The following is a 22,954-nucleotide window of genomic DNA, read 5'->3' as shown; positions in this document are numbered from 1 at the left end:
CTGACTTAGACAAGAAGGATTCTAACAGTTTAGAAGACCTGATGCTTTGTGGGTAGATTTTGGGGGATTTCCTTCTAGAATTTACCAAAGGTTATCACTCAAATTCCTAACCCCTGACTGGAGCTCAGGGTTCCAGACAATCAGCCTCAGCTCTTGGGATAAGAGGCCCCTGGAAGCATAGGGGCCAGCGGGTTGGCAGGGGCTGCTCAAAGACAGGGATCACTGCTGCTGTGTACCCCAGCCCCACCTGTCCTTCCAGACTTGAGTAGGGGTGGTCAGGTCCCTGAGAGTGTCAGAGCTTGGGCTAGCCCAGTCAACTCAGCTCAGTTCACAGTGAGGGCTGAGAAGAATGCTAGCTCCTGGCTGCAGGTTCTCCCAGGGAGGAAACCAATAGTGATACCAACAGTTTGATTCGTACAATCCCCTTCATCTGTGTCTGAGTCCACTCGGTTTCTCTCATGTGGGATCAGGCCCTACTCGCTTCATTTTATGGATGGACAAATGAAGGCAGCGGGCAGTTAGGCAGCTGCTCAGGTCATGCAGGGACCACTCGTGGGACCTGGCGTCTGGTTCCCGGGGCCCGGGTGTGGGAGTGGGGTGGGGGCAGCCCGGTTGGCACTGACCGTCTATGATCAGCGAAGCCCTCTGGGTGGGTTTCTTCCCAGACTTGATGCGGTTCTCATTGATTGCATTTTCAATCTCCTGCAGTTTCTTCAGTGCATTCAGATACGAGGTTTTCCTTTGTTTCTTCAGTTTTTTGCTGACGTTGGGGTCACTGGCTAGGCGGCGGGCGGCCTCTGTAATCTGGGACTGAATGGCAAACTCTCGTTCCAGGCGTTCCAGCTCAGCTTCCTGTGGGAGGGAAAGCACCAGTTTGGGTTACTGGGGATGCTGAGCAGGGAGACGCTCATTCTTCCCTCCCCTGTCTCCTTCCCAGGGCAAGCCCAGTTCCTTGGGAGACACTCTTAAGAGTAGCCCCACTCCTAAAATCTTCACCCACTGAAGTCCCCAGGCACACCCACTGTTATAACCCTTGCTCCTGTTACTTTCTGGAGACAAGTGTTGGTCTGAACGCTGTCACCATTGCTGAGAACAGGGTTCCCACGCTGCAGGTTTAGGTATCGCCTGGCTGTGTTTCGACTGTCTCCAGCTAGGTTCATCAAGACAAACTAAAGCTTTTGTAGAGATTCAGAGACCACTTGGTTGCCACTTCCTTTCCATTTTGGACATAGGATGCAGCATGATTTTTAGTTGCTTTATGCCATTCTTCTCTGTGGACTTGCTACCAAGGAGCTCACACACATGCAGCTAATGCACGGGCCTCTGACTCTCATACTGTGTGCCCCTCATGTGCATCTAACTCACAGGCCTCTGACTCACATATCTTGTCTTTCCCTGTATCCCCACTCACCCATGTGTCTTTCAGGAGCTCTTTTTTTTTTTTTTTTTTTGAGATGGATCTTGCTCTGTCACCCAGGCTGGAGTGCACTGGTGCAATCTCTGCTCACTGTAACCACTGCCTCCTAGGTTCAAATGATTCTCCTGCCTCAGCCTCCCGAGTAGATGAGATTACAGGCACCTGCCACACCACACCTTGATAACTTCTGTATTTTTAGTAGAGATGGGGTTTCACCATGTTGGCCAGGCTGGTCTCGAACTCCTGACCTCAGGCCATCCTTCTGCCTTGGCCTCCCAAAGTGCTGGGATTACAAGTGTGAGCCACCATGTCCGGCCTTGGGAGCTCATTTTGCAGACTCTGGCTGTCCCTCTCCCATCTGCCTATTCATGGATACTCTGCTGGGCTACACCTGGGCCCTTCAAGGGGCACGGATGGACAGTAGGTGGTGGTGGAGGCAGTCCCCCTCCCACCCCCAGCTCACTTGATGTCCTTCCCTCTTTTTTATGTAGCTCCCTCCCACTTCCATCCTTCCTTTAGCCAAGAAGTACAGATGGATGAGATTTTCCTCAGAGTTTTGGGACTGGGAAGAATGAAGATGTGGCTGTCAAAAATGCCTGGTGGACCTAGCAGATGACACCTAGACAGCATGTTTGCTGCCATCCTCTGTGCTGACCAAGCCTCTCCTCTGCAGATGTATGTACACCAGCTGCTGAGGGATGGGGGGAGGCAGCTCGTGCATGTATGCGTGAAGGTTTGGGGGTGAATGCAGAATCCCCCACAAAGCGTCAGATTGTTCATTTTTCTATTTCCTTTCTTCCTTAGTAAAACCCCTTCGGATCAGAGCTAGCTCTAAACAGCACCTTGTCAGTTGAGATTTTGAACAGTGAGCTGTCTGACAGGGTCCTGCAAGGTGGGCATACTTGGGAGCCTGAAGGAGAGGTAGAATATTTGCTTAACCCCACAGCTAGTAAACCCAGGACAAATGCATCGGCAGCTTCTCAAGGCCAGGGAGAGAGAGCACACATCTTGCCCTAGGAAATTCACGGACACGCTGAAATTTGATGGGAACTGATCTACCCAAATAGGAGAAATAGGAGGAGATCAATTGTTTGGTAGAATCAACAGATCTCCCTGTTATAGTGGCTCAGTAAAATATCCTTGCCTCTGGGCACAATGCACCAAGCTGGAGGATGCCATCAAGGAGAAGTTCTTTGCCTGATCTCATTGACTTTTGAGCACTTTAAGCCTAAAGGGAGCGGGAACAAGAAGCGAGAGGAAAAGGTGAAGGTTAAAGAGAACTATTTCGGAGATAATAAACTCCTTCTGAATCCTGCCAAGGCTGGCTGCACTGTTCTCTCAGAGGGAGAAGAATATCAACATGGACTCCCGCCTGGGGTCTTGAAATAGGCAAGTCACCAAGGGACAAAGACTGTTCTGTGAGTTTGGGCTCCCCGTGGCAGCTGTTCCTGAGCTGTTACAATGGCCCTGGCGCCAGACACTGATTCAGAGTTTTGTGGGGAGCCCAGGACAAATTCTCACTATTTAAACTAAGACAAGTCCAAGGCTGAATGCCCTGTCCATGCAAATGTCTGCCTGTTATATGAATAGGGAAGCAAAGTGCGTTTCCAGGAGCCACAGTAGAGACCAGGTGACCATCTTATGCTTCTCAGAGGAACCCTGCAGAATGCCAGCTGCTCTTGTGCTGGTTCCTTTTACAAACTTAGGAAAGATCACATGTGGGGACAGGTAAGGAAGCACATGGCTAGGGCATTCTCAGGGAGCTAAAGTCTCGCGGTACTGAGAAGTGTTAAAGGTGTGGTGGGACTCTGGGAAGACCAAGGAGGGTGTTGGGGGAACTCCCTAAAAGCGGGGTCCCTTTTTAAAGCTTAAGGGCCAGGTATCTGCCCAGCAACAGGGGAAGCTGAAGTTCCTCCCTAGGGTGGCTCTGATGACCAGCAGGATTTGGAAGTACCTGACCTCAGTCCCATCCTCCGTCCCCTGCCGTTCCTGCCCACGGTGTGGCACCCCTCCTTTGAGATTTCACCTCCCCTACGAGCAACTGTTTGCTGAGCATCACAAGTGCCAAGTACTGAGTGGCGTGTTTTACACACACTGGCTCCTTCAATCCCAGGGACACCCCAAGAAGTAAGGGCTATGAGCTCCATTTTACAGACCAGGAACTGCCTAACTGAGCTTTAGTTTTTTGTTTTTTTTCTGAGACAGGGTCTCAGTCTGTCACCCAGGCTGGAGTACAGTGGCGCAACCTTGGCTCACCGCAACCTCTGACTCCCGGGTTCAAGCGATTCTCACCTCAGCCTCTTGAGTAGCTGGGATTACAGGCACACACCACCATGCCTGGCTAATGTTTGTATTTTTTTGGTAGAGATGGGGTTTCACCATTTTGGCCAGGCTAATCTCAAACTCCTGACCTCAAGTGATCTGCCCACTCTGGCCTCCCAAAGTGCTGGGATTTTGCAGCAAAAGGCGTGAGCCACCACGCCCGGCCACATGAGCTTTAGTTTTAATTGAAGCACACTGGTGTGTCTACCAGTGTCCCAGGACCTGCCACTGCAGATCTCAGGAGATTCCTCTAACACTTAGACGGGCCACAAGCACGTGAGTCCCTCTCTGAATTCACCCTCACCCTAATCCTACCTACCCCAGGTGTCCGTTTCTCCCAGTCACTTTCTTAAAAGACTAAAAATGTACAGCATTCCTTTTTCCCCTGGCTCTAAGTCCTGACCTTTTAAGGCCTCTGTTCAAGAGCATGTTAATTAGTAACTTTGTTCAGAAGAAATTTGGCAAAGCATTTCCTGGGCAGGAGCCCTGGGCCTGAGGGTATACCTGGCCTTTACTTTCTCTTGGCCTGAGGCTGGATTCTCATTAACCAGCCAGAGATTCAAGTCTTTTGTTTGTTTGTTTGTTTTCTCCCTAAATCTGAAGTCTCCAGCCCCAACTTCACCCGTGTTCAGTCCAAAGGATGGACGTAGCTTCTCCAAACACAGACAAACAAGGCCAGGGCCGCCCAAGCATCCTGCACACATTCTTGGAGGGATGTGAGTAGCCAGGTGAGGCTGTGACCACGGGGCAGTAGACCCTACTGGTCTCTCCCCAGCCAATGTGCCCTTGCACCTGATGCCATGGCCTAAGTTCTCGGCAGCTTTTCTTCCATAGATCAGACATCAAGCTTGGCCCTGAGTCACTGAGGGCTGAGAGGCCATTACAAAGCCAAATACACATGAATGCTACTGGAATGTTCTCCCCAAGCTCAACGTGGCTGCTGGCGCTAGGCCCACAGTGTCAGACAAGCAACTTACCCAAATGCCTGCGAATACAAGCAAACTACTCCTACCGAGGGGAACCACATACTGACCGGCCAGCTCACTCAAGAAGAGGTATGAGCGAAAATACTGGCATTAGGCAGAAATGAAGAAATTGGTACAGAAAACCTGGAAGGCCTGACCAGTGGGAAAAACAAGGATAACATGAGAGAATCCAGCAACAGAAAGGAAGGACCCACCTCTCCTTTGGGCAGGATTTTCTGTTCATCCAGTTTGAAGGCTGTTCCTATTCGTCTCCGAACAATGGGTGGTTCCTCTCCTGGATCCAGGGGATATTCTACCGGCAGCTTGCCCGTGAGCTCCTGCATATGCGAAATGGCATTCGGAGTGAGCATAAATCAGGGTGGGGCGTGTCTGCTTCCTAGAACACACACACACACATACACACACACGCACATACATGCACACAAATTCATGCATGCACTTTGATACAGGTCAACGCCTATGCTAGAAATATTCACAGTAAGCACTACACCTAAATAAGAGTTGAAGAAATGAAATCTCATTTCTCTAACAATGTCTCTTACGTAGAATAGTTGCACTTCCAAAGTTTTTTCCAAAGTAAATTTCTGTGAAGTAAACATAATTGCCATTTTGGCTTTCATTATAAAACTTGAATTTCATTCATTCGTTAATGAACGAATATTTCCTGCCTGCCCCCTCTGTGCCAGGCAGGGTCACCCAGCCAGTGAGGAGCAGCGTCAACGTGAGTTCTCGGGTCTCTCTTACTCCAAATCCCGTGCTCTTGACACTGCATCAAATATTCCTGCTCAAATATCCAAGTTTAAAGTTTCCTTCAAATGAATTTTCACAAGAGGAGTGATATCTATATGGCAAATCCCAGAAAAGTGCATATATCAATAACTTAGAGACCGAGTAAGGGTAGCAATCTACTCTGGCCAGATGCTACAGGAATAGGCTGTGCTTAAAAGACATTAAACTGTTTAACTTAAAAGTTTTAGTAGAATGGCTGGGCACGGTGGCTCATGTCTGTAATCCCAGCACTTTGGGAGGCTGAGGCAGGTGGATCTCTTGAGATCAGGAGTCTGAGACCAGCCTGGCCAACATGGTGAAACGCCGTCTCTGCTAAAAATACACAAATTAGCTGGGTGTGGTGGTAAGCGCCTGCAATTCCAGCTACTTGGGAAGCTGAGGCAGGAGAATCGCCTGAGCCCGGGAGGTGGAGGTTGCAGTGAGCCAAGATCATGCCACCGCACTCCAGCGTAGGCGACAGATAGAGACTCTGTTTATTAAGGAAAAAAAAAAGTTTAGTAGAAACTGAATATATAATCCATGTTATTGACAAAGCTACTAAAAAAACACCTGTTTTGTGTATTTTGGGCCCTGGAAATCTAATTTTTGTGGGTACAAGGACAGTGAATTTAGTTGACAGACTTCCATGGTGACAGTGATCCTGGTTAAAGGCTAAGGATCTAGGGGTGATTCAAGATTAGAATAAGGCTCTCTGTGAGTTGTATCAGGGCTGCACAATGATCAAATCAGAGTCAGTGGCTGCCCCACACTGTGGAGGCCAGGCATCAAATGCAAGAAGTCACTTCCAGAGACCAGAAAAACCTGGGGGACCAACTGTGTGTCTGTCTCTAACAGCAAAGTGGGCACTTCCAGGCCAAACCCAGCTCTGGCTTTCTAGCCCAAATCAATGCAGATGCTGCACAAAGACTCAAGGTGCTGCTCTGACAAGGAAGTTCAGAAGGCTCTTCTCAGGAATATCCATCATCCACACAGAAAGCTTTTGCGCAGGGCAGCCCAGGGCTGAGTGCCCAGCAGGCGGGAAAATCCAAATCATGAGAGAGTGATGCTGGCCCTTCTTCTCCAACTGCTGTGTGCACATGTGTGCTCATGTATGCATGTGCAGGCATGGTGTGTGCATGTGTGTGCGTGTGTACATGTGTACGTGTGTGCACGTGACATGAGCATAAGCACACATACTCCGTCACTCGCCTGCTTCTCCCTCGCTGTGTTCAGATTGCTGGGAAATGACCCCGTGGACTTTGTATTCCTCAATGTAAGCATTTCAGAGCACAATGGCCAACTATCTGAGTATCAAACTCTCTGCTATTTTCTTCCCTGGTTTTTTCTTTAAAAAGAAAAATGTGGTTCAAATGTCTCCAAAGTAGTCAAGTGTTTATTCCCCAACTTTTTTTTAATCTGCTTCCCTAAAAGTCTATCTATAAATAACACAACTATTGAGGGTTTTATACTGTCAGGACTTGATTTTTTTTTTTTTTCACTTAGAAAATTCCAAAAAGGAGGGAAAAGTTGTTAAAATTGCCATGGATTTGTAACTCTAAACTGTTTGTGGTTTTAAAATGTAGTTTAAAAAATGAGGCTACTGATTTTTTTCACCATCCACTTGAAGGTATTTGAGTCGAAGTCTTGATTCTCCAGATATTTAATCTGATTTCGTGTGTAACTGGAGCTGCATGGTGAAGATGTAATTTAACACTCTGCAGTGGGGCCTCGGCTTGGTGCCTCCCTATATCCTGCCAAATGCTCTCCCCTTCCCTCATTCTAGTTGCCCCCCTCCCCAGGGGTCAAGCAGCGCTTCTTGATACTCTGAGCTGAGAGGAGAGATACAGGAACAGCACAGATTTAGCAAGACCTCCCCCCAGCCCTTGACTACACACGCATCAAGAGGCTATGGTGGGACTAACTATAGGGAATGATCACAGGAGAAATCTACCTGCAACTGATTTCTTGTTGGGTTATTTCTTCCACTCAAGTTACGTTTTCTGGTGTTAACATTATAAGAAGTGGCAGCTTTGTTTTCCTTCTTTTGCTTTTGTTTTTAAGAACGATGGTGAGATTTAAACGCATGCTCATCTTGCCCTGACATGTTCCTTACATTTTTCAAACGTGGATTCCCTGCCGGGTTTAGGGACTTTTTATTAAAAACAAAACAAGGCTTTCCAAATTATTAAAGGCAGACACCCAAACTCATATTTTTTCCAATCCTTCAAGCATATTCTTTATAAAAATGTTGCTAATATTAACAGTATCACATAGCGCATTCCCCAGCCAGTCCAATTGCTTTCCTAAGATTTGCAATGGATTTGTGCTAATGTAGTTCTGCTTTGAGCTGGCTCCAGTTTAAATCAATCCAGACCATAATTAAGCCAAGTTGAAATGTAATGTGATCTCACTCCACGGCCCCTTGTTTCATTCTTCCCGCTGCAAGGCCTTAGTATTTGGGGGAGGGGTATACATCTCTTTGACTTGCTTTGGGAACCTCTTTTGACTTCCCATTCTCAACTGTTTACGGGCAAAGCTCTTTGTAAGGTTAGGTGGTGCACAGTTGCTCCCGCCCTGAAGAGCTCCCACCCCATTGTGCCCATGTGCACAACGCACACATGTGCAGGCGCGCACATGCACACACACACACAGTCATGTGTACTGCATTAAAACAAGAAGCCTTCAAACACTTCTAACAGTCATGAAATAAACAGAAGAAGGTGGAAATGGATATTTAAATAAATAAAGACAGCAGCTTGCAGCAACTTCTGTGAGACTAGCACACATATAGGGTCGAGAAAGCATTGCTTTACTCTTTTTTTTTTTTTTTTTGGAGACAGGGTCTTGCTCTGTCACCCAAGCTGGAGTGCAATGGCGTGATCATTGCTCACTGCAGCCTCAACCTTCCAGGCTCAAGCGATCCTCCTGCCTCACTCTCCTGAGTAGCTGGGACTACAGACACACACCACCACCTCTGGCTATTTTTTTGTAGAGACAGGGTCTCACTATGTTGCTCAGGCCACTCTCTAAACTCCTGGTCTCCAGTGATCCTCCTGTCTTAGCCTCCCAAAGTGCTAGTATTACAGGCATGAGCAACTGCGCCCAGCCTGCATAAAATTTAAAAATGTCATTAGGCCAAGATTTCATTTCTTAAAATGAAAAAGTTAAACACCAGATCACAGGGTCTAAAGGTGACTATATATCAAGTGAGATCGTGGTTCCCTTGTTGAGCACCAGTGTTTCTCAATAGGATGTCCAAAGACAAGTCTGAAATACCCTTAAGAAAGAACAAAAGCCACCACAACAATAAACTCAGGCACAAAATCTTGGGAAGATGGTGGACAGCCATTACAATCAATGAGGCACTATCACGTGAAGAGATGCTTTATGAACCACCATGCAAGTACAAGGGATCATCATTAGGACTTGTCACTTGGACTGCCGTGGCATCCTCTTTGGGATTTTGCCAGCACCAACTTTAACTGGTCATCATAGTGCTTCATCAACCAATTCTTTGATGGGTTTAGGGACTTTTTCTTTTATTGAAAACAAAACAAGGCTTTCCAAATAATTAAAGGCACACACCAAAACCCGTATTTTTTTCCAATCCTTTAAGCATATTCTTTATAAAAATTCGCTAATATTAACAGTATCACATAGTGCATTCCCCAGCCAGGCCAATTGCTTTCCTAAGATTTGCAGTGGATTTGTGCTAATGTGGTTCTGCTCTAATTCTTTCTCTGACAAAGCACATTAGAGAGATTTGGATGTTTCCAACATTTGTGTTTCAGGAGAGCGCTCGCCGCCCAGATAGGCCCTCTTTTTATCACTACCCTTGCCTTCTGTCAAAACGATCAAATGACATCAGTCAGATGACATCAAAAAGATCAAATGACATCAGAAAGATCAGTGACATCACAGACAACACCAATTTCAACAGGATGAGCTAGGAAAGGCTTACAGCTTCTCGGAGACACAGCTTCTTTAGTTCCTCCAGCCTCTGACGCAGGGTTTCCTCCAGAGCTTCCTGCCTGGACTTCAAGGCAGCCAGCATGTCCTTCTTGGCCGACTGCGAGCTATCTGATTCCTGAGAACCTGTCAATAAACAGTGGGGTTACTTGGCCAGCTGACAGGGGACACACATCTGGACCACTAATGAATTTAACTGGAGCCCACGCTGTGGAGATGGGATTTACCCCAGGAATCAAGGGAGTGTGAAATAAAACAGGTGCTCAGTGCTCTAACTGTGAGAAGCACATTCCAGCACTGCATGGAATTTATAGCTAGTCAGAAGAAATGGCAGGAAGATGGACCCTCCTGAAAAAGAAGTTTATCTTTCTCGATTATCTTAAGAAATGTCACCTATCTGTTTTAATTTTACTAGCAAATTCTAATAGACTTTACACAAGAAAGGGGGAAAGAAAAGCTCACGCTAGCAATTTTAATACGTATTGAGTTATTTATCTTTGTTTTTTTGAGAGTCTCACTCTGTCGCCCAGCCTGGAGTACAATGGCATGATCTCGGCTCATTGCAACCTCTGCCTCCCAGGTTCAAGTGATTCTTGTGCCTCAGCCTCCTGAGTAGCTGGGGTTACAGGCACCCACCACCACACCTGGCTAATTTTGTACTTTTAGTAGAGGTGGGGTTTCGCCACGTTGGCCAGGCTGGTCTCAAACTCCTGACCTCAAGTGATCTTGCCCGCCTCAGCCTCTCAAAGTGCTGGGATTCCAGGCATGAGCCACCATTCCCGGCCCTAAAATGTATTTAAAATGTTATTTTGTTCACTTAAAAGTACTTATTATTTTTGCTTAGTGCAAAGATAGTGCATGTTTATCATAAAAACCCTGAAAATGTAGACAGGTATAAAAAATAGTCCATTAACTAATCACCCAGAAATAACCATTGCTATGCATTTTCTTTTGGTCTTTTTTCCTAAGCACATATATTTAAAAAATAAAATTAGAATGTTATTGTATTTTTTAACTTCATGTTTTATATCATGAGCAAATTCCCTCCTAATAAAAGTTATACATATTTTAACATGCTTTTCCTGGGTAAAACATGATGATTCAAATAGCAGAGTGCTAGATAGGAAACCTTTGTGAGAGGCAAACTTCAAACCAAACAAAAGGAAAATAAGCTGAAATGCCATCTGGAGGAATTTAGGTTAGACCAAAGGAGTAATTTTTGGGCTGCCAGTGTTCAGATTCTGAAATAAGTTTCCTGCAGTGAAGCTATTGTACTTTTTCTACCTTGATGGGTTAGAAAAGGAACACTGACTCTCTACAAAGGGAAAAGCTGATTATAACTTTTCTTTGCAAGCCCATCGTGAGCAGAAGTGTTAGAAATGGACAGGTGTTAGTGGGTGTGCATTCAAGGGGCTCACACCATGCCATTGACAACTGCATTAAAGAACTTCAAACACCTAGGGAGATTAATCTAATTAAAGATGAGCAAGATCTCTACCGTGAAAACTGTCCCACTCTGCTGAGAAAAATTAAAAACCTAAAGAGAGAGAGAGATACACTGTGGTCAAGGATTAGAAGCTTGACGTTGTAAAGATGTCCATTCTCCATGAATTAATGCAATCCCAGTAAAACCTTGGCAGGACTTTTGGTAGGAAGGAGAAAAAATTGTATTTCCATAGGAAACAATGGATTTTTTGGACAATTTTAGTAAACGGACGAGAGAATAATCCAATCAGAATTCCCAGAATCCACAGTTCTGTTTCTTCCAATGGTAGAAAAGGCATTGCAGCATCAGAAGGCTAGAAAGAACTTCTGTCCCGTGGCATCAAACAGCTCTGCTTCACTTAAATTGTCCCCATAAATATACTATTCTTCTCTTTTATTTAATGTCTCTGAGCAGAAACCCTCTATTCCATCAATTCCCATACATACAGGCTCTTACAACACTAATCATCAAGAACTCTCAATGTCTAAGAACATTTTAACTCTGACATGAGTTTTCTTCTTTCCCTCACCTACTCAGTTGGAGCTTGAAATAGAGAATGTATCTGTCACCACAGAAACATACTATCTTTATGCCTCCAAAGCAGCTAACAAATATTAGCTTGAATGAACAACCAACTGAATGTTCACAGTCATATACTTGGATGCTATCATTAACTTGTTATCTTCTCTTCGTAACAAAAATCTAATACCTGTAAATTGTTCCATTATGGAACCTACCTTCCAAGCTTTGAATTATATTTGTAGCTGTTTCCTGGAATTTGACATACTTCAGTGGCAGGTCTCCAAATGCAACTGGACACAAGAAAGCTTCATCCGTGACCTCATGGTTCTCATATACTAAATCCATATAGTGTCATATTCACACAGCACATCGCTGGACATTATTGCAGGTTCCCGTCTTTGAAATGGTTCAGGTTTGCTCCCTCCATAAGCCAATCACCCTGTGCTTACCAGTTCTAAATTATCTCCAGTTTATGTCCCTCCAAGGTTACATGGCTAAATCATTGTGACTCTTAATCTGGTTCTCTTAGTAATAGTCACCAATCACATTTGAAGACTCAGGAACATTTACTGAAGTACTCCCTGTTTCATCATTGAAAGAATTAGTAAGAATGTAAAACAATACTGGAAGGAAGTCAGATTTTAGATTTAAAAAACAGGCCTAGAGAAACTTGGGTCCAAGAAGATTAAAGGATTTCTAGCTCAAGTGAAAAATTCATTGTTTTCCCTTTCACTCCTTCCTAACCTCTCAATAGGAAATAATGATTTATTAAGTCCAGTCTAAGAATTAACTGTGTTCAGGAATGGCACAAATCACAATATGAAACTCAAGGGAGGTAAAGCACAGTTTTTGGATGATCATATTGCTAGTTATGGGATTAGTTAAGATTTGGCCCTGAGTTCCAGGGCTCATTAATGCTACCCAAATTATTGTCATTTACAATAATTAGCCTAGATACCAAGACCACAGAAAACAGGCAAGAAAGTCTTGACAAACTAGACGGCTCGAGAGCCCCTCTCTGTATCTGCTAGTGCTGGTTGGCTCTGCTAATGCTGGTTGGCACCACTAATGCTGGTTGGCTCTGTTTCATGCCATTAGCCTGGGAGTTACTTCAGGGTGAAGATGGTGTCTGGGTACCAAGTTAAATCCCTGCAAAGTCACTGAGCCAGCCTGCCCTGGACATGGAGATTTCCACTGTAGTGGTAACTGGATGGTGGATAGAGGGTAAAACAGATACGGGTTTGATAAAATCAGAACCACTCACTGGATGTGTGGCCTTGGGTAAGTTACCTGCCCTCCTTAATTCATAAAGGCTGAATGAGAAAACACATCTCCAGCACTTTGCACTGGGCCTGAAATAGGTCAACCCTCAAACTAGGGCAGGTTGAACATGAGTGTGTGTGCACACGCACACACACACACACACACATCCTAGTAGAGTTAGAAAGAGAAATCATTGCAACTGCCTCTTCACTGTTGCTCAATGAAGTATCGGTCAAAGAAAAGAGCTTTGTACTCAATTCAGTGTGACACTTGAGGTCCAAAGCTCACCTTTAGAAAGGAGCAATACAGAACTAGGCAGGGTTTTTTTAAAAAAATTTTTTTAATTGACACATAATATGGGGTGCACAGTGATGTTTTGGTACATATAATATATGGTAATCAGATCAGGATAATTAGCATATCCATCATCCAAACATTGATCATTTCTTTGGGTTGGAAATACTCAATATCCTCCCTCTAACTATTTGAAGCTATACAATACCCTACTGTTAACTATTAACATCCTGCAGTGCTATAGGGCACTCGAACACATTCTTCCTACCTCACTGTAATTTCTGTCCTACAACCAATCTCCCCCATCTCCTACTCTCTCTACCCTTCCCAGCCTCTAGAAACTTCTGTTCTACTTTATACTTCTATGAGATCCACTTTTTAAAAATGCACCGTGTTATGGCCAGGCACAGTGGCTCACGCTTGTAATCCCAGCACTTTGGGAGGCTGAGGTAGGTAGATCACGAGGTCATGAGATCGAGACCAGTTTGTTCAAGATGGTGAAACCCCATCTCTACTAAAAATACAAAAAAAAAAATTAGTTGGGCATGGTGGTGGGCACCTGTAATCCCAGCCAGCTGGGAGGCTGAAGCAGGGAACTGCTTGAACCCGGGAGGTGGAGGTTGCAGTGAGCCGAGATTAGTCCACTGCACCACAGCCTGGGCGACAGAGCGAGAGAGACTGTCTCAAAAAAAAAAAAAAAAAAAAATACACAGTGTTCACAAACGATGTTTCCTGAGTCCCCGGATTTGCAGTTATGTCTTTGGGGCAGCTATGGATGGAGGTGGGGTCAAGGAGGTTCCGTGGCTATTCTTATCCTATTCCACTCCACATTCCTCAAAACAGAGCAGCTCCCTGGGAACCTTCTGCATGTATTCAGGTTGCCGTATTGTAACGAAAAGAGGTTCCCACTGCCTTTTTTGTCTTTAAAGGAAATCCACTGTTCTGGGGCAAGGGCTCGGAGCTCTCACGGCTACTCTATCTCAGAGCTTGTGTGATCTGAGCCTGTGGGCTGCTACCTGCAACTAAGCAAACGTGGCCACCAAGGCAAGAGGTGGCCGAGTGCCCAGTGACATGGACACACCAGGAACATTCCACAGAAGCAGCTCAAAGGGCGTCAGGAGAGGGAGCCCAAAATGCCCTCTGATATTGATCTGCTTTCCCACCTCCTCCACAAATGCCCACTAGGCATCCCCTGACCCAGCAGGTTGGTTTTAAAGGGGAAGAAGGAAAGAAGCTACAAGACAGGGAGAAATCAGGAGGTGGAGGTTCACTCTCGCAGCCTGCCTTGATGCCCTCAAGTGACAGAATGACTCCAGGAAGAAACTGAGGCAGGGCAGAGCCTTAGGGCTCAGGGAAATGGGACTGTCGAAAACTAAAAGCTGGGCACGGTGGTTCACACCTGTAATCCCAGCATTTTGGGAGGCCGAGGGAGCATCCCTTGAAGCCAGGAGTATGAGACCAGCCTGGGCAACATGGTGAGACTCCGTCTCTACAAAAACAAAACCAAACTGAAAGTTCTAATTTCAAATCAGCACCTAGGCTTATGCTGATTTATCCATTTCCAGTTATTTGAACATGTATATGCTTGTGCAAGTGCAAACCTCTTTGAGGTTGTGTTTAGCCCCTTGGAAATTAAAAAAAGGGCCGGGCGCGGTGGCTCACGCCTGTAATCTCAGCACTTTGGGAGGCCGAGGCGGGCGGATCACGAGGTCAGAGTTTAAGAGCAGCCTGGCCAACATGGCGAAACCCTGTCTCTACTAAAAATACAAAAATTAGCTGGGCATTGTGGCACGCGCCTGTAATCCCCGCTACTTGGGGGGCTGAGACAGGAAAATCGCTTGAACCTGGGAGGCAGAGGTCGCGGTGAGCTGAGACGGTGCCACTGCACTCCAGCCTGGGTGGCAGAGGTCGCGGTGAGCTGAGACGGTGCCACTGCACTCCAGCCTGGGTGGCAGAGTGAGACTCCATTAAAAAAAAAAAAATTAAAAAAGTGGATATAGACTGGGTGCAGTGGCTCATACCTGTAATCCCAGCACTTTGGGAGGCTGAGGTGGGAGGACTGCTTGAGGCTAGGAGTTCAAGACCAGCCTGGCCATAGTGAGACCCCTTCTCTATTAAAAAAAAAATTAAATGATCTAAATCTGCTATCATGGAGAGGGTGGTGACTGGTGGGAAAGACAGTGGATTTTCATCACGTATCTGCCATTAAATGGTGTAAGGCCTTGAGTTACTAACCTCACAGCGCCGTCTATAAAATGACCAACTGAGCCATCTCTAAGATTCTTCAAACTGAATTCACTATTACTCAATAAATAACTTACTCGGATAGTTCCCTCTTGCCGCTGGCAGTCATTTTTGCAATTTTTACAACAGGAATCATACACAGCACAATCTTCCCTCTCCTTTTTCTCTACCTTCCTAACTTCCAGCCTTCTGCCAACGCTGCTCTCATTTCAGTTACTGCTACAGCCTCTCCTGGGCTGGAAGGGTGTGTCTCATCATTAACCAGTGCCTAAAGGATTTACTGCTTCATCTTATCAACAGACCGAAGCAAATATTTGTAAACTCAAATGCTAAACAGAGTTTAATCTGAGCTGTCTCTGGGATTAATGAAGTAGAAGATGGATGGAACCTCTTTATTCTAGGTAGAAGGGTGAGATTTCAAAGGTTATTGATGGAGAAAACAGTAGCTAAGTGCTACCTGGAAAGGGTTGTCCAAGCATAATGAGTTGGTGATAGTACAAGCATCAAAACCTAAGAGAAGGAAGCAGGGCAGGGGCTCTTTGGATCACCCAGGCTGGAGTGCAGTGGCATGATCTCAGCTCACTGCAACCTCCGCCTCCTGGGCTCAAGTGATTCTCCTGCCTCAGCCTCCTGAGTAGCTGGGATTACAGCACGCCACCATACCCGACTAATAGAAGCCTCTGGAGTCCCTTCCATGTGCACGTGGTGTGGGAGAGACATGAACAGCAGACATGCGTCCAGTGCTCAGACCTGCCCGCTGGGAGGCAGAAGAAAGCAGGCCACAAGAATAGGCCGGGCATGGTGGCTTGCACCTCTAATGCCAGCACTTTGGGAGGCCCTGGCGGGAGGATTGCTTAACGCCAGGAGTTTGAGACTATCCTGGGCAATACAGCGAGACCCCATCTGTAAAAAAATAAAAAATAAAAAAATTGGCTGGGTGTGGTGGCGAATGCCTGTAGTCCCAGCTGCCCAAAAGGCTGAGGCAGGAAGATCCCTTGAATCCGGGAGTTTGAGAGTACACTGAGCTATGATCACACCACTGCGCTGCAGCCTGGGTGACAGAGTGAGATCCTGTCTCTAAATAGACAAAAAAAGAATGAGACAGGTAGTAGTTGCCGTAGAAGGTGGATGGTGGAACCCACAGTCGGGAGCTAAGTGGGTAATTAACCTGAATTGTAGCTGGTCACATCTGGTTTTTTTTTTCTTTTTGAGATGGAGTCTCACTCTGTCACCCAGGCTGGAGTGCAGTGGTGTGATCTCAGTTCACTGCAACCTCTGCCTCCTGGGTTCAAGTGGTTCTCCTGCCTCAGCCTCCCGAGTAGCTGGGATTATAGCGCGCCACCAGGCCTGACTAATTTTTCTGTTTTTAGTAGAGTCGGGGTTTCACCATGTTAGCCAGGCTGGTCTCCAACTGCTGACCTCAAGTGATCTGCCCGCCTTGACTCCCAAAGTGCTGGGATTACAGGCGTGAGCCACTGCACCCAGCTGGGTGACTTTTTTTTATTGCCTCTCTGAGAAGGTTAAGCCTGCCTCTGAATTATTGTCAGGAAAACAGTGTCATCAGGTCAGTTCTCCAGCAAAAAATCTTTCCTCCCAGTTATCGGGAGGAAATGATCTACTTGAATGATACTAAAGATAGAATCTGTTGTTTTTGGTGACCTTATGATCACATTTCAATCCTAATCCAAAGGATTTTCAATGAACTAGTTCACTAATAATCTGACCAACGAGGAAGACAAAAAGGGCTGACCCTAAAAAGACAATTCCCATCCAAGCAGAGAGAGAGATGGAGTTACTCGTGCCAAGTCAGAAAGTCATTTTCGGGGGCATTTGGAAATCTTTGGAGTGAGCTTCCCGATGCTATGGACATTGTTTGAGACCCTGGAGACACTGCCTGTGTCACTGTGGGTTTCCCAGCTTCCAGCCGGGGAACTCCAGACTCCAGCCGGGGACAGCTGGGTGTGGAGGAATGGATGTGGAGGGAACGCCAGCAGCACAAACAGCAGCTCTCCTCCCGGCCGGCAGACACACGGAAGGACAGCCTCATTCAGCCGCGAGCCAGAAATGCTCCAATTGTTCAGAAGACCCTGGGCGACTCATCACCGGATATGAGCGCACATTCCGCCCGGAGGACGTTGTCAGGAGCCACGCGTGGCTCATCTGTTTTTGACACAGAGGGGATATTGATGACCAGCCACTGATTTCAGAAGACAGAGAAGGGGTGCTTTCGTCTCTGGAAGGAGGGGAAACTTCGAAGCAAACAGTGCTCCAAAGAAGAAAGGAATCTGTTGTTCTAGAACTAAAGAAGGGAAATGACAATCCGTCTCTTTAGACCTTAGAGAAAAAAAAAAAAAATGAAGGCGGCATATTCCCAGCAGATTAGTAAAAGCTGTAAGGAAAAGTTTTGGCAGACACCCCGGGAATAAATACGAGGAAGAGGTTAGAATTCTTCTTTATGATAAAAAGATATTTATTTCCTTGACAAATCCTCAGTGATGAATTCCTTACATAAAAGCCATCCCAGGAGACCATGGGAAATAATGCCACATCGCAGACTGCAGGATAAATGTGTCATCTCTGGGGACCGTTATAGAGATTAAATGTGATTTTTAACATGAAAAAATGCATGCTTGGAGAACTTTTCATCAGGCTTAGAAATTTTAGAAATAAAAGTTCATTTCAGAGACCACTGAAATTGAAGCTCTTTGAAAAGCAAGCACCTTTTGATGGTGGCTGGGAGTCTCTGGAAGAGCTTTCCTTTCTGGCTAGATTCCATGGCTCACTGGCACTTGGTGAAGAGTGCAAATAGAATTTAAGAGAGAGAGAGGAGAGAGGGAAAAAAAAACAACTGAACATTCATTAAAAAAAAATAGCAGCAACCAGTAAAATACCCAGTTGAAACTATGGTCTGTAAATCCTACAGTTTCCATTTCTTAGGCTGTGAAATGAGGGAGCTGACCTATCTTCTGGCTCCAAGCTTGTTAGGCTATTGCAATACCAATGTTTGCAGGTTAACTGTGAGTTTCAGTCATCCTCGTTCTGTGCTCGCAGCAAAGGAGTACTGCAACAGAGGGCTGGCCCTAAATGGGAACAGAGAAATGCTCGTGGGAAGTGACAGTGATATCTCTTTTTCAGTATTTAAAATTTCATCACAGTCCTACCCAGTCAGGAGGCTGAGGCAGGAGGATCGCTTAAGCCCAGGAGTTTGAGGCTGGAGTGAGCTAGCATTGCGCCACTGCACTGAGGGTGACAGAGTGAGACCCTGTCTCAAAAAAAAAAAAAAAAAAAAAAAAAAAATCATTGGAAAGTCATTCATTTAGGTTCTACATTGTCATTCGGTCCTGGTTCTCTTTAGTGGGCAAATATTCCTTTATTAGTAACACCTGAGGGCATAAATATAGCTGTGTAGATGACTTTGTTTTTATTTCCCCCAAAATAAGAGCAGAAAGGGATAACGATTCTGTCTCCCTCTCAATTTTGACTCAGGCCAGTCCTGCTCAAACACGTCCAGAACCATCCATTCCCCAGAAAGAGATTTCGCAGCTCTCCCTGGGCACACGGTCCAGCATAAACAAACCCTGGCACAATCCGACTTTGGCTGCGCCCTGCGGCAGAGCAGAGGCTATGACCAAAATTAAGGCCCCTGGAATCCTGTCTGTTGTTAGACCTAAAAGGAGAGGCCACAGGCCATGGGTAATGGAGAACTTTAAAAGGCCAAGAACAGAGATATAGGGAGGAGAAGGAGGAAGGACAAAAGCGAAGGGAGGAAGACAAAACCGAAAAACGTCTTGTGATTTATATCAGCGCAAGGCAGTGAATTTTGAGCTGAACACAGCCGCCATCATGACGCTGACAGAGCCTATCAGCTCCCCTCTCTGTTTGGAGAGATGTCAGATAGCTGGCACTCTCATTGTTACATTAGTTATTAATAAACTCCTTAACAATGGGAGGAAGTGCTAGCATTCAGAGAATGGGAGTGTGTCAACAGCTGAGGACTGAATGTGGACGGATCCCAGGCAATGCCAGGCCCATGTTTAGCACAACCTGTTTTCTCCCAGAACGGAAAGTGTCAGAGCCAGGGTACAATGACAGACTGCAAGTTTTGTTTCATTGCTTGTTTTTTAAACCCAAGATCCATCACCAGATTCTTCGCAATCTTGCTGATCACACTGCAGATGACTCAATGGCCATCTCAGTAATCACACAGCCAAATTTCTATTTGAAAACACAACATATGCCTTAGTTTTGTAGAGAATGGGTAGTTTATGGCCCTAGACTTCTAGTCAAGAAGCCAAGAGCAGCCTCATCATCCCATTTAAGAAATGCTGCAGTCCCATTTCTTCGTTCGGATGGTGAATGCAACAAGCCACAGGTCCCTGTAGCACACTGCGTATTTCCTAAGTGGGTTTGTGCTATTTTCTTCAAAAAGCCTGAGAACAAAAACTAACTCTCCTAACTCCCATTGAAATCGGAACTGTTCTCTGATGGCTGGGCCAGGCACGGTGGCTCAAGCCTGTAATCCCAGCATGTTGGGAGGCCGAGGCAGGCAGCTCACTTGAGCTCAAGAGTTTGAGACCATCCTGGCCAATATCATGAAACCCCATCTCTACCAAAAATACAAAAATTAGCCAAATGTGGTGGTGTACACCTGTAGTCCCAGCTGCTCAGGAGGCTGAGGCAGGAGAATCGCAGAGAACCCGGGAGGAAGAGGTTGCAGTGAGCCGAGATCACGCCACTGCACTCCAGCCTGGGTGACAGAGCGAGATTGTCTCAAAAAATAAAATGAATGAATGAATGAGCTGTTCTCTGATGGCAAATCCCCAAAACAACACTTAGAACAAATCTCAGGCTCTTTCTCACTTTCAGACAGGCTATGAAGGGGCCGTGTCTTCACCTACAATGATATACCCAGTTATTGTTGCTTTGTTGTTATTCTCTTTTTTCTCCCCTCCAATATTTTCTGGAATTCCAAGTAATACGAGATGGGAAGGAAGGAATAAACGCATTCAAGTTCCTTCAACATGGATTTTGATTCTTTTTTTAAAAAACCCTGAACATGCTTAACCAGACGGTTTGAATTCATAGTTGTCCTCTCAAACTGTACCTGAACCTTCTGGAAATGTGTTACCTGAAGACCTAGGAGCGAAAGCAACAGAGAGACGCAGCTACGAATGTGGAAGCAATCATGGGGCTATCACAGGGCAGAGTGAATCCAATGCACCCTGCCTGCTCCCCGTCCAGCGTTCAGTAACAGAGAGGCACTGAGCCCCTGCACAAATGGATTCAGGACGCGGGTTCCACGACCTTCCTCCCATCTGAATACCACGCAGTGCTGCATGGGGAAGTGAGAATTTCATTCCTTTTCTTCCAACACAGACTTATAGCTCTGATTCAGATGGTTTACCACCTCTAAGGGCCTCCACTTAAATACAGGCCTAAAGGATCTCACAGGGGACAGCTCTAAATCTACTGCGGGATTCAGGGTCCTGGTCTCAGGCCTTAATCAATCACTTTAACTATATTGAAATCACCTGCCATTGAGTCATCTGCTGTGTGATCAGCAGGACTACCAAGAATCTGATGATGGATCTTAGGTTTAAAAAATAAAAATGAAGCAAAATCTACAGTCAACTATGCTGACTTTTTTATTCAAAATGCTAATCCGTGGCTCAGGTCATTGGTAGGTATGGATATTGACTTTTTTATTTACTTATTTTTGAGACAGAGTCTCGCTCTGTCTCCCAGGCTGGAATGCAGTGGTGTAATTTCAGCTCACTGTAACCTGTGCCTCCTAGGCTCAAGCAACTCTCCTGCCTCAGTCTCCCAAGTACTTGGGATTACGGATGTGTAATTACATGCCCGGCTAATTTTTGTATTTTTGGTAGAGATGGGATTTCGTCATGTTGTCCAGGCTAGTCTCGAACTCCTGCCAGCCTTGGCCTCCCAAAGTGCTGGGATTACAGGCCTGGGCCATTGCACCTGGCCTGGCTTCTTTAATAGGCATCAATGACATTCTTCATTTCTTTAGCATCTGAGGCCTCAGATACCAAGTACTAGACTTCAGTAATTTTAAACGTAATTATGTATCCTTAAATAGGCAAACCACCTTCAAAGTTACTAATAGTTTAGAAACATTTTATGTCTTTTTTTTTTTTTTCCATCAATAAGCAGTACACAAACTCTTTGCAGAGCGGGGGACTATAACTTTGTAAAATGCTGTGTATAGTACCTGGCAGAGCTAGGAGCTAGTAGAAATGTTTATACCACAGAAATCTTACAGTATTGTGACATGGCTCAGACACACCATGATTTGGGTATAGATGAGGGTTGAAGAATGAAAGACGATGAGGATGGATACTACTGCAGGAGGAGACTGATGTGACACAAACTTTAAAGGTCTCATACCAGTGGGACAAAGGCTTACAATAGAATTTGGGAAAAAAAACTGGAGGCAGATCCTATGGGAGGTATCAGCAAGGCCCAAGGTACCAACACTCTAGTAACATAGAAGATTTTTTTTTTTTTTTTTTTAGAGACAGGGTCTCACTCTGTCACCTACACTCTAGAAACATAGAAGGTTTTTTTTTTTTTTTTTTTTTTTTTTTAGAGACAGGGTCTCACTCACTCTGTCACCTACACTCTAGAAACATAGAAGGTTTTTTTTTTTTTTTTTAGAGACAGGGTCTCACTCTGTCACCTAGGCTGTAGTATAGTGATAACATCATAGCTCACTACACCCTTGAACTCCTGGGCTCACGTGATCCTCCAGCCTCAGCCTCCCAAGTAGTGGGAAATACAAGCATGTACCACCATGTCCAGCTATATTAAAAAGAAGATTTTTTTTGGTACAGATGGGGTCTTGCCATGTTGCCAAGGCTGGTCTAGAACTCCTGACTTCAAATGATACCTGCCTCCCCCGCCCCCTACCCCTACCCTCCCAAATAGGTGTGAGCCACTGTGCTGGGCTGAATATTCCTAAAGCACAGCACATGCAGGAATCTTATTAGTATCCTTCACAATTTAATTTCAATAACTGTGCAACAAACACCTGTTGGGTGTTGGGTACTGGGCAAGTGTTAGAAAATTCTGAATTGGTGACTAGTTTCCCAAAATGCTTTTAAGGAACAATTATTAGACACTAACAAGGAGGTGAAAGAGAGAAAACAGTTGACCAAACTGGACACTGGGTTATATGTATCACCTTTTCTGAATGAACATCAGAAAATAAAATCCAGCAAGTGTAATAAGAAGAATGTTAACAATCAGAGCTGTCCTGGAATTGCAAGCAGCGGGGCTTGTCCCCTTTGTGGGAACACATTCTAGGCAAGAGGGCAGAAAGGCAGGAAGAAAGGGGTGGAGATGAGCCAGCCGCCTAGATCTTCAGGCCAAGGCTAGATTTCCCCATTGCAAGGGATATGGAATCAGCCCCTTCCAGATGGCGCTGCCAATGCTTTCATCAGGGGAAAGCTTTATCCTCCTGGTGCAAGGAAACACAGGCAGCCATCAGCCATCCCAGCGGGAGGGAGAACAAGATCTAGGGGTGCTAGAAATTCCCTTTGTTCCCTGATGGAATGTTTCCTGTTTGCGGTGCGTCCCTCCACTGTCTTGGCTCTCCTAAGTCACAGGAGGTGGGTGTGGGGCACCCCAAGGAGCCTCCACCCTGGCATTAAAGGATGTTTTTCA

General features: G+C 45.6%; 1 protein-coding gene across 7 annotated transcripts in view; it reads right to left on the bottom strand.

The window, feature by feature from the left end:
- FRMD4A (FERM domain containing 4A) overlaps positions 1 to 22,954 on the bottom strand; it is a 695,719-nt gene that overhangs the window by 21,653 nt on the left and 651,112 nt on the right. For all 7 annotated transcript variants that reach the window (XM_055296556.2, XM_055296557.2, XM_055296555.2 and 4 more), the window contains 3 exons: positions 9,455 to 9,588; positions 4,920 to 5,042; positions 624 to 852 (listed from right to left, as the gene is read on the bottom strand). In XM_055296556.2, coding sequence (XP_055152531.1) covers positions 624 to 852; positions 4,920 to 5,042; positions 9,455 to 9,588 — 486 coding nt within the window. The remainder of the gene's footprint in view (positions 1 to 623; positions 853 to 4,919; positions 5,043 to 9,454; positions 9,589 to 22,954) is intronic.

The sequence above is a fragment of the Symphalangus syndactylus genome, chromosome 10, assembly GCF_028878055.3.
Source record: "Symphalangus syndactylus isolate Jambi chromosome 10, NHGRI_mSymSyn1-v2.1_pri, whole genome shotgun sequence".
Classification (NCBI taxonomy): Eukaryota; Metazoa; Chordata; class Mammalia; order Primates; family Hylobatidae; genus Symphalangus; species Symphalangus syndactylus.
This window is presented reverse-complemented; position numbering and strand designations above follow the sequence as displayed.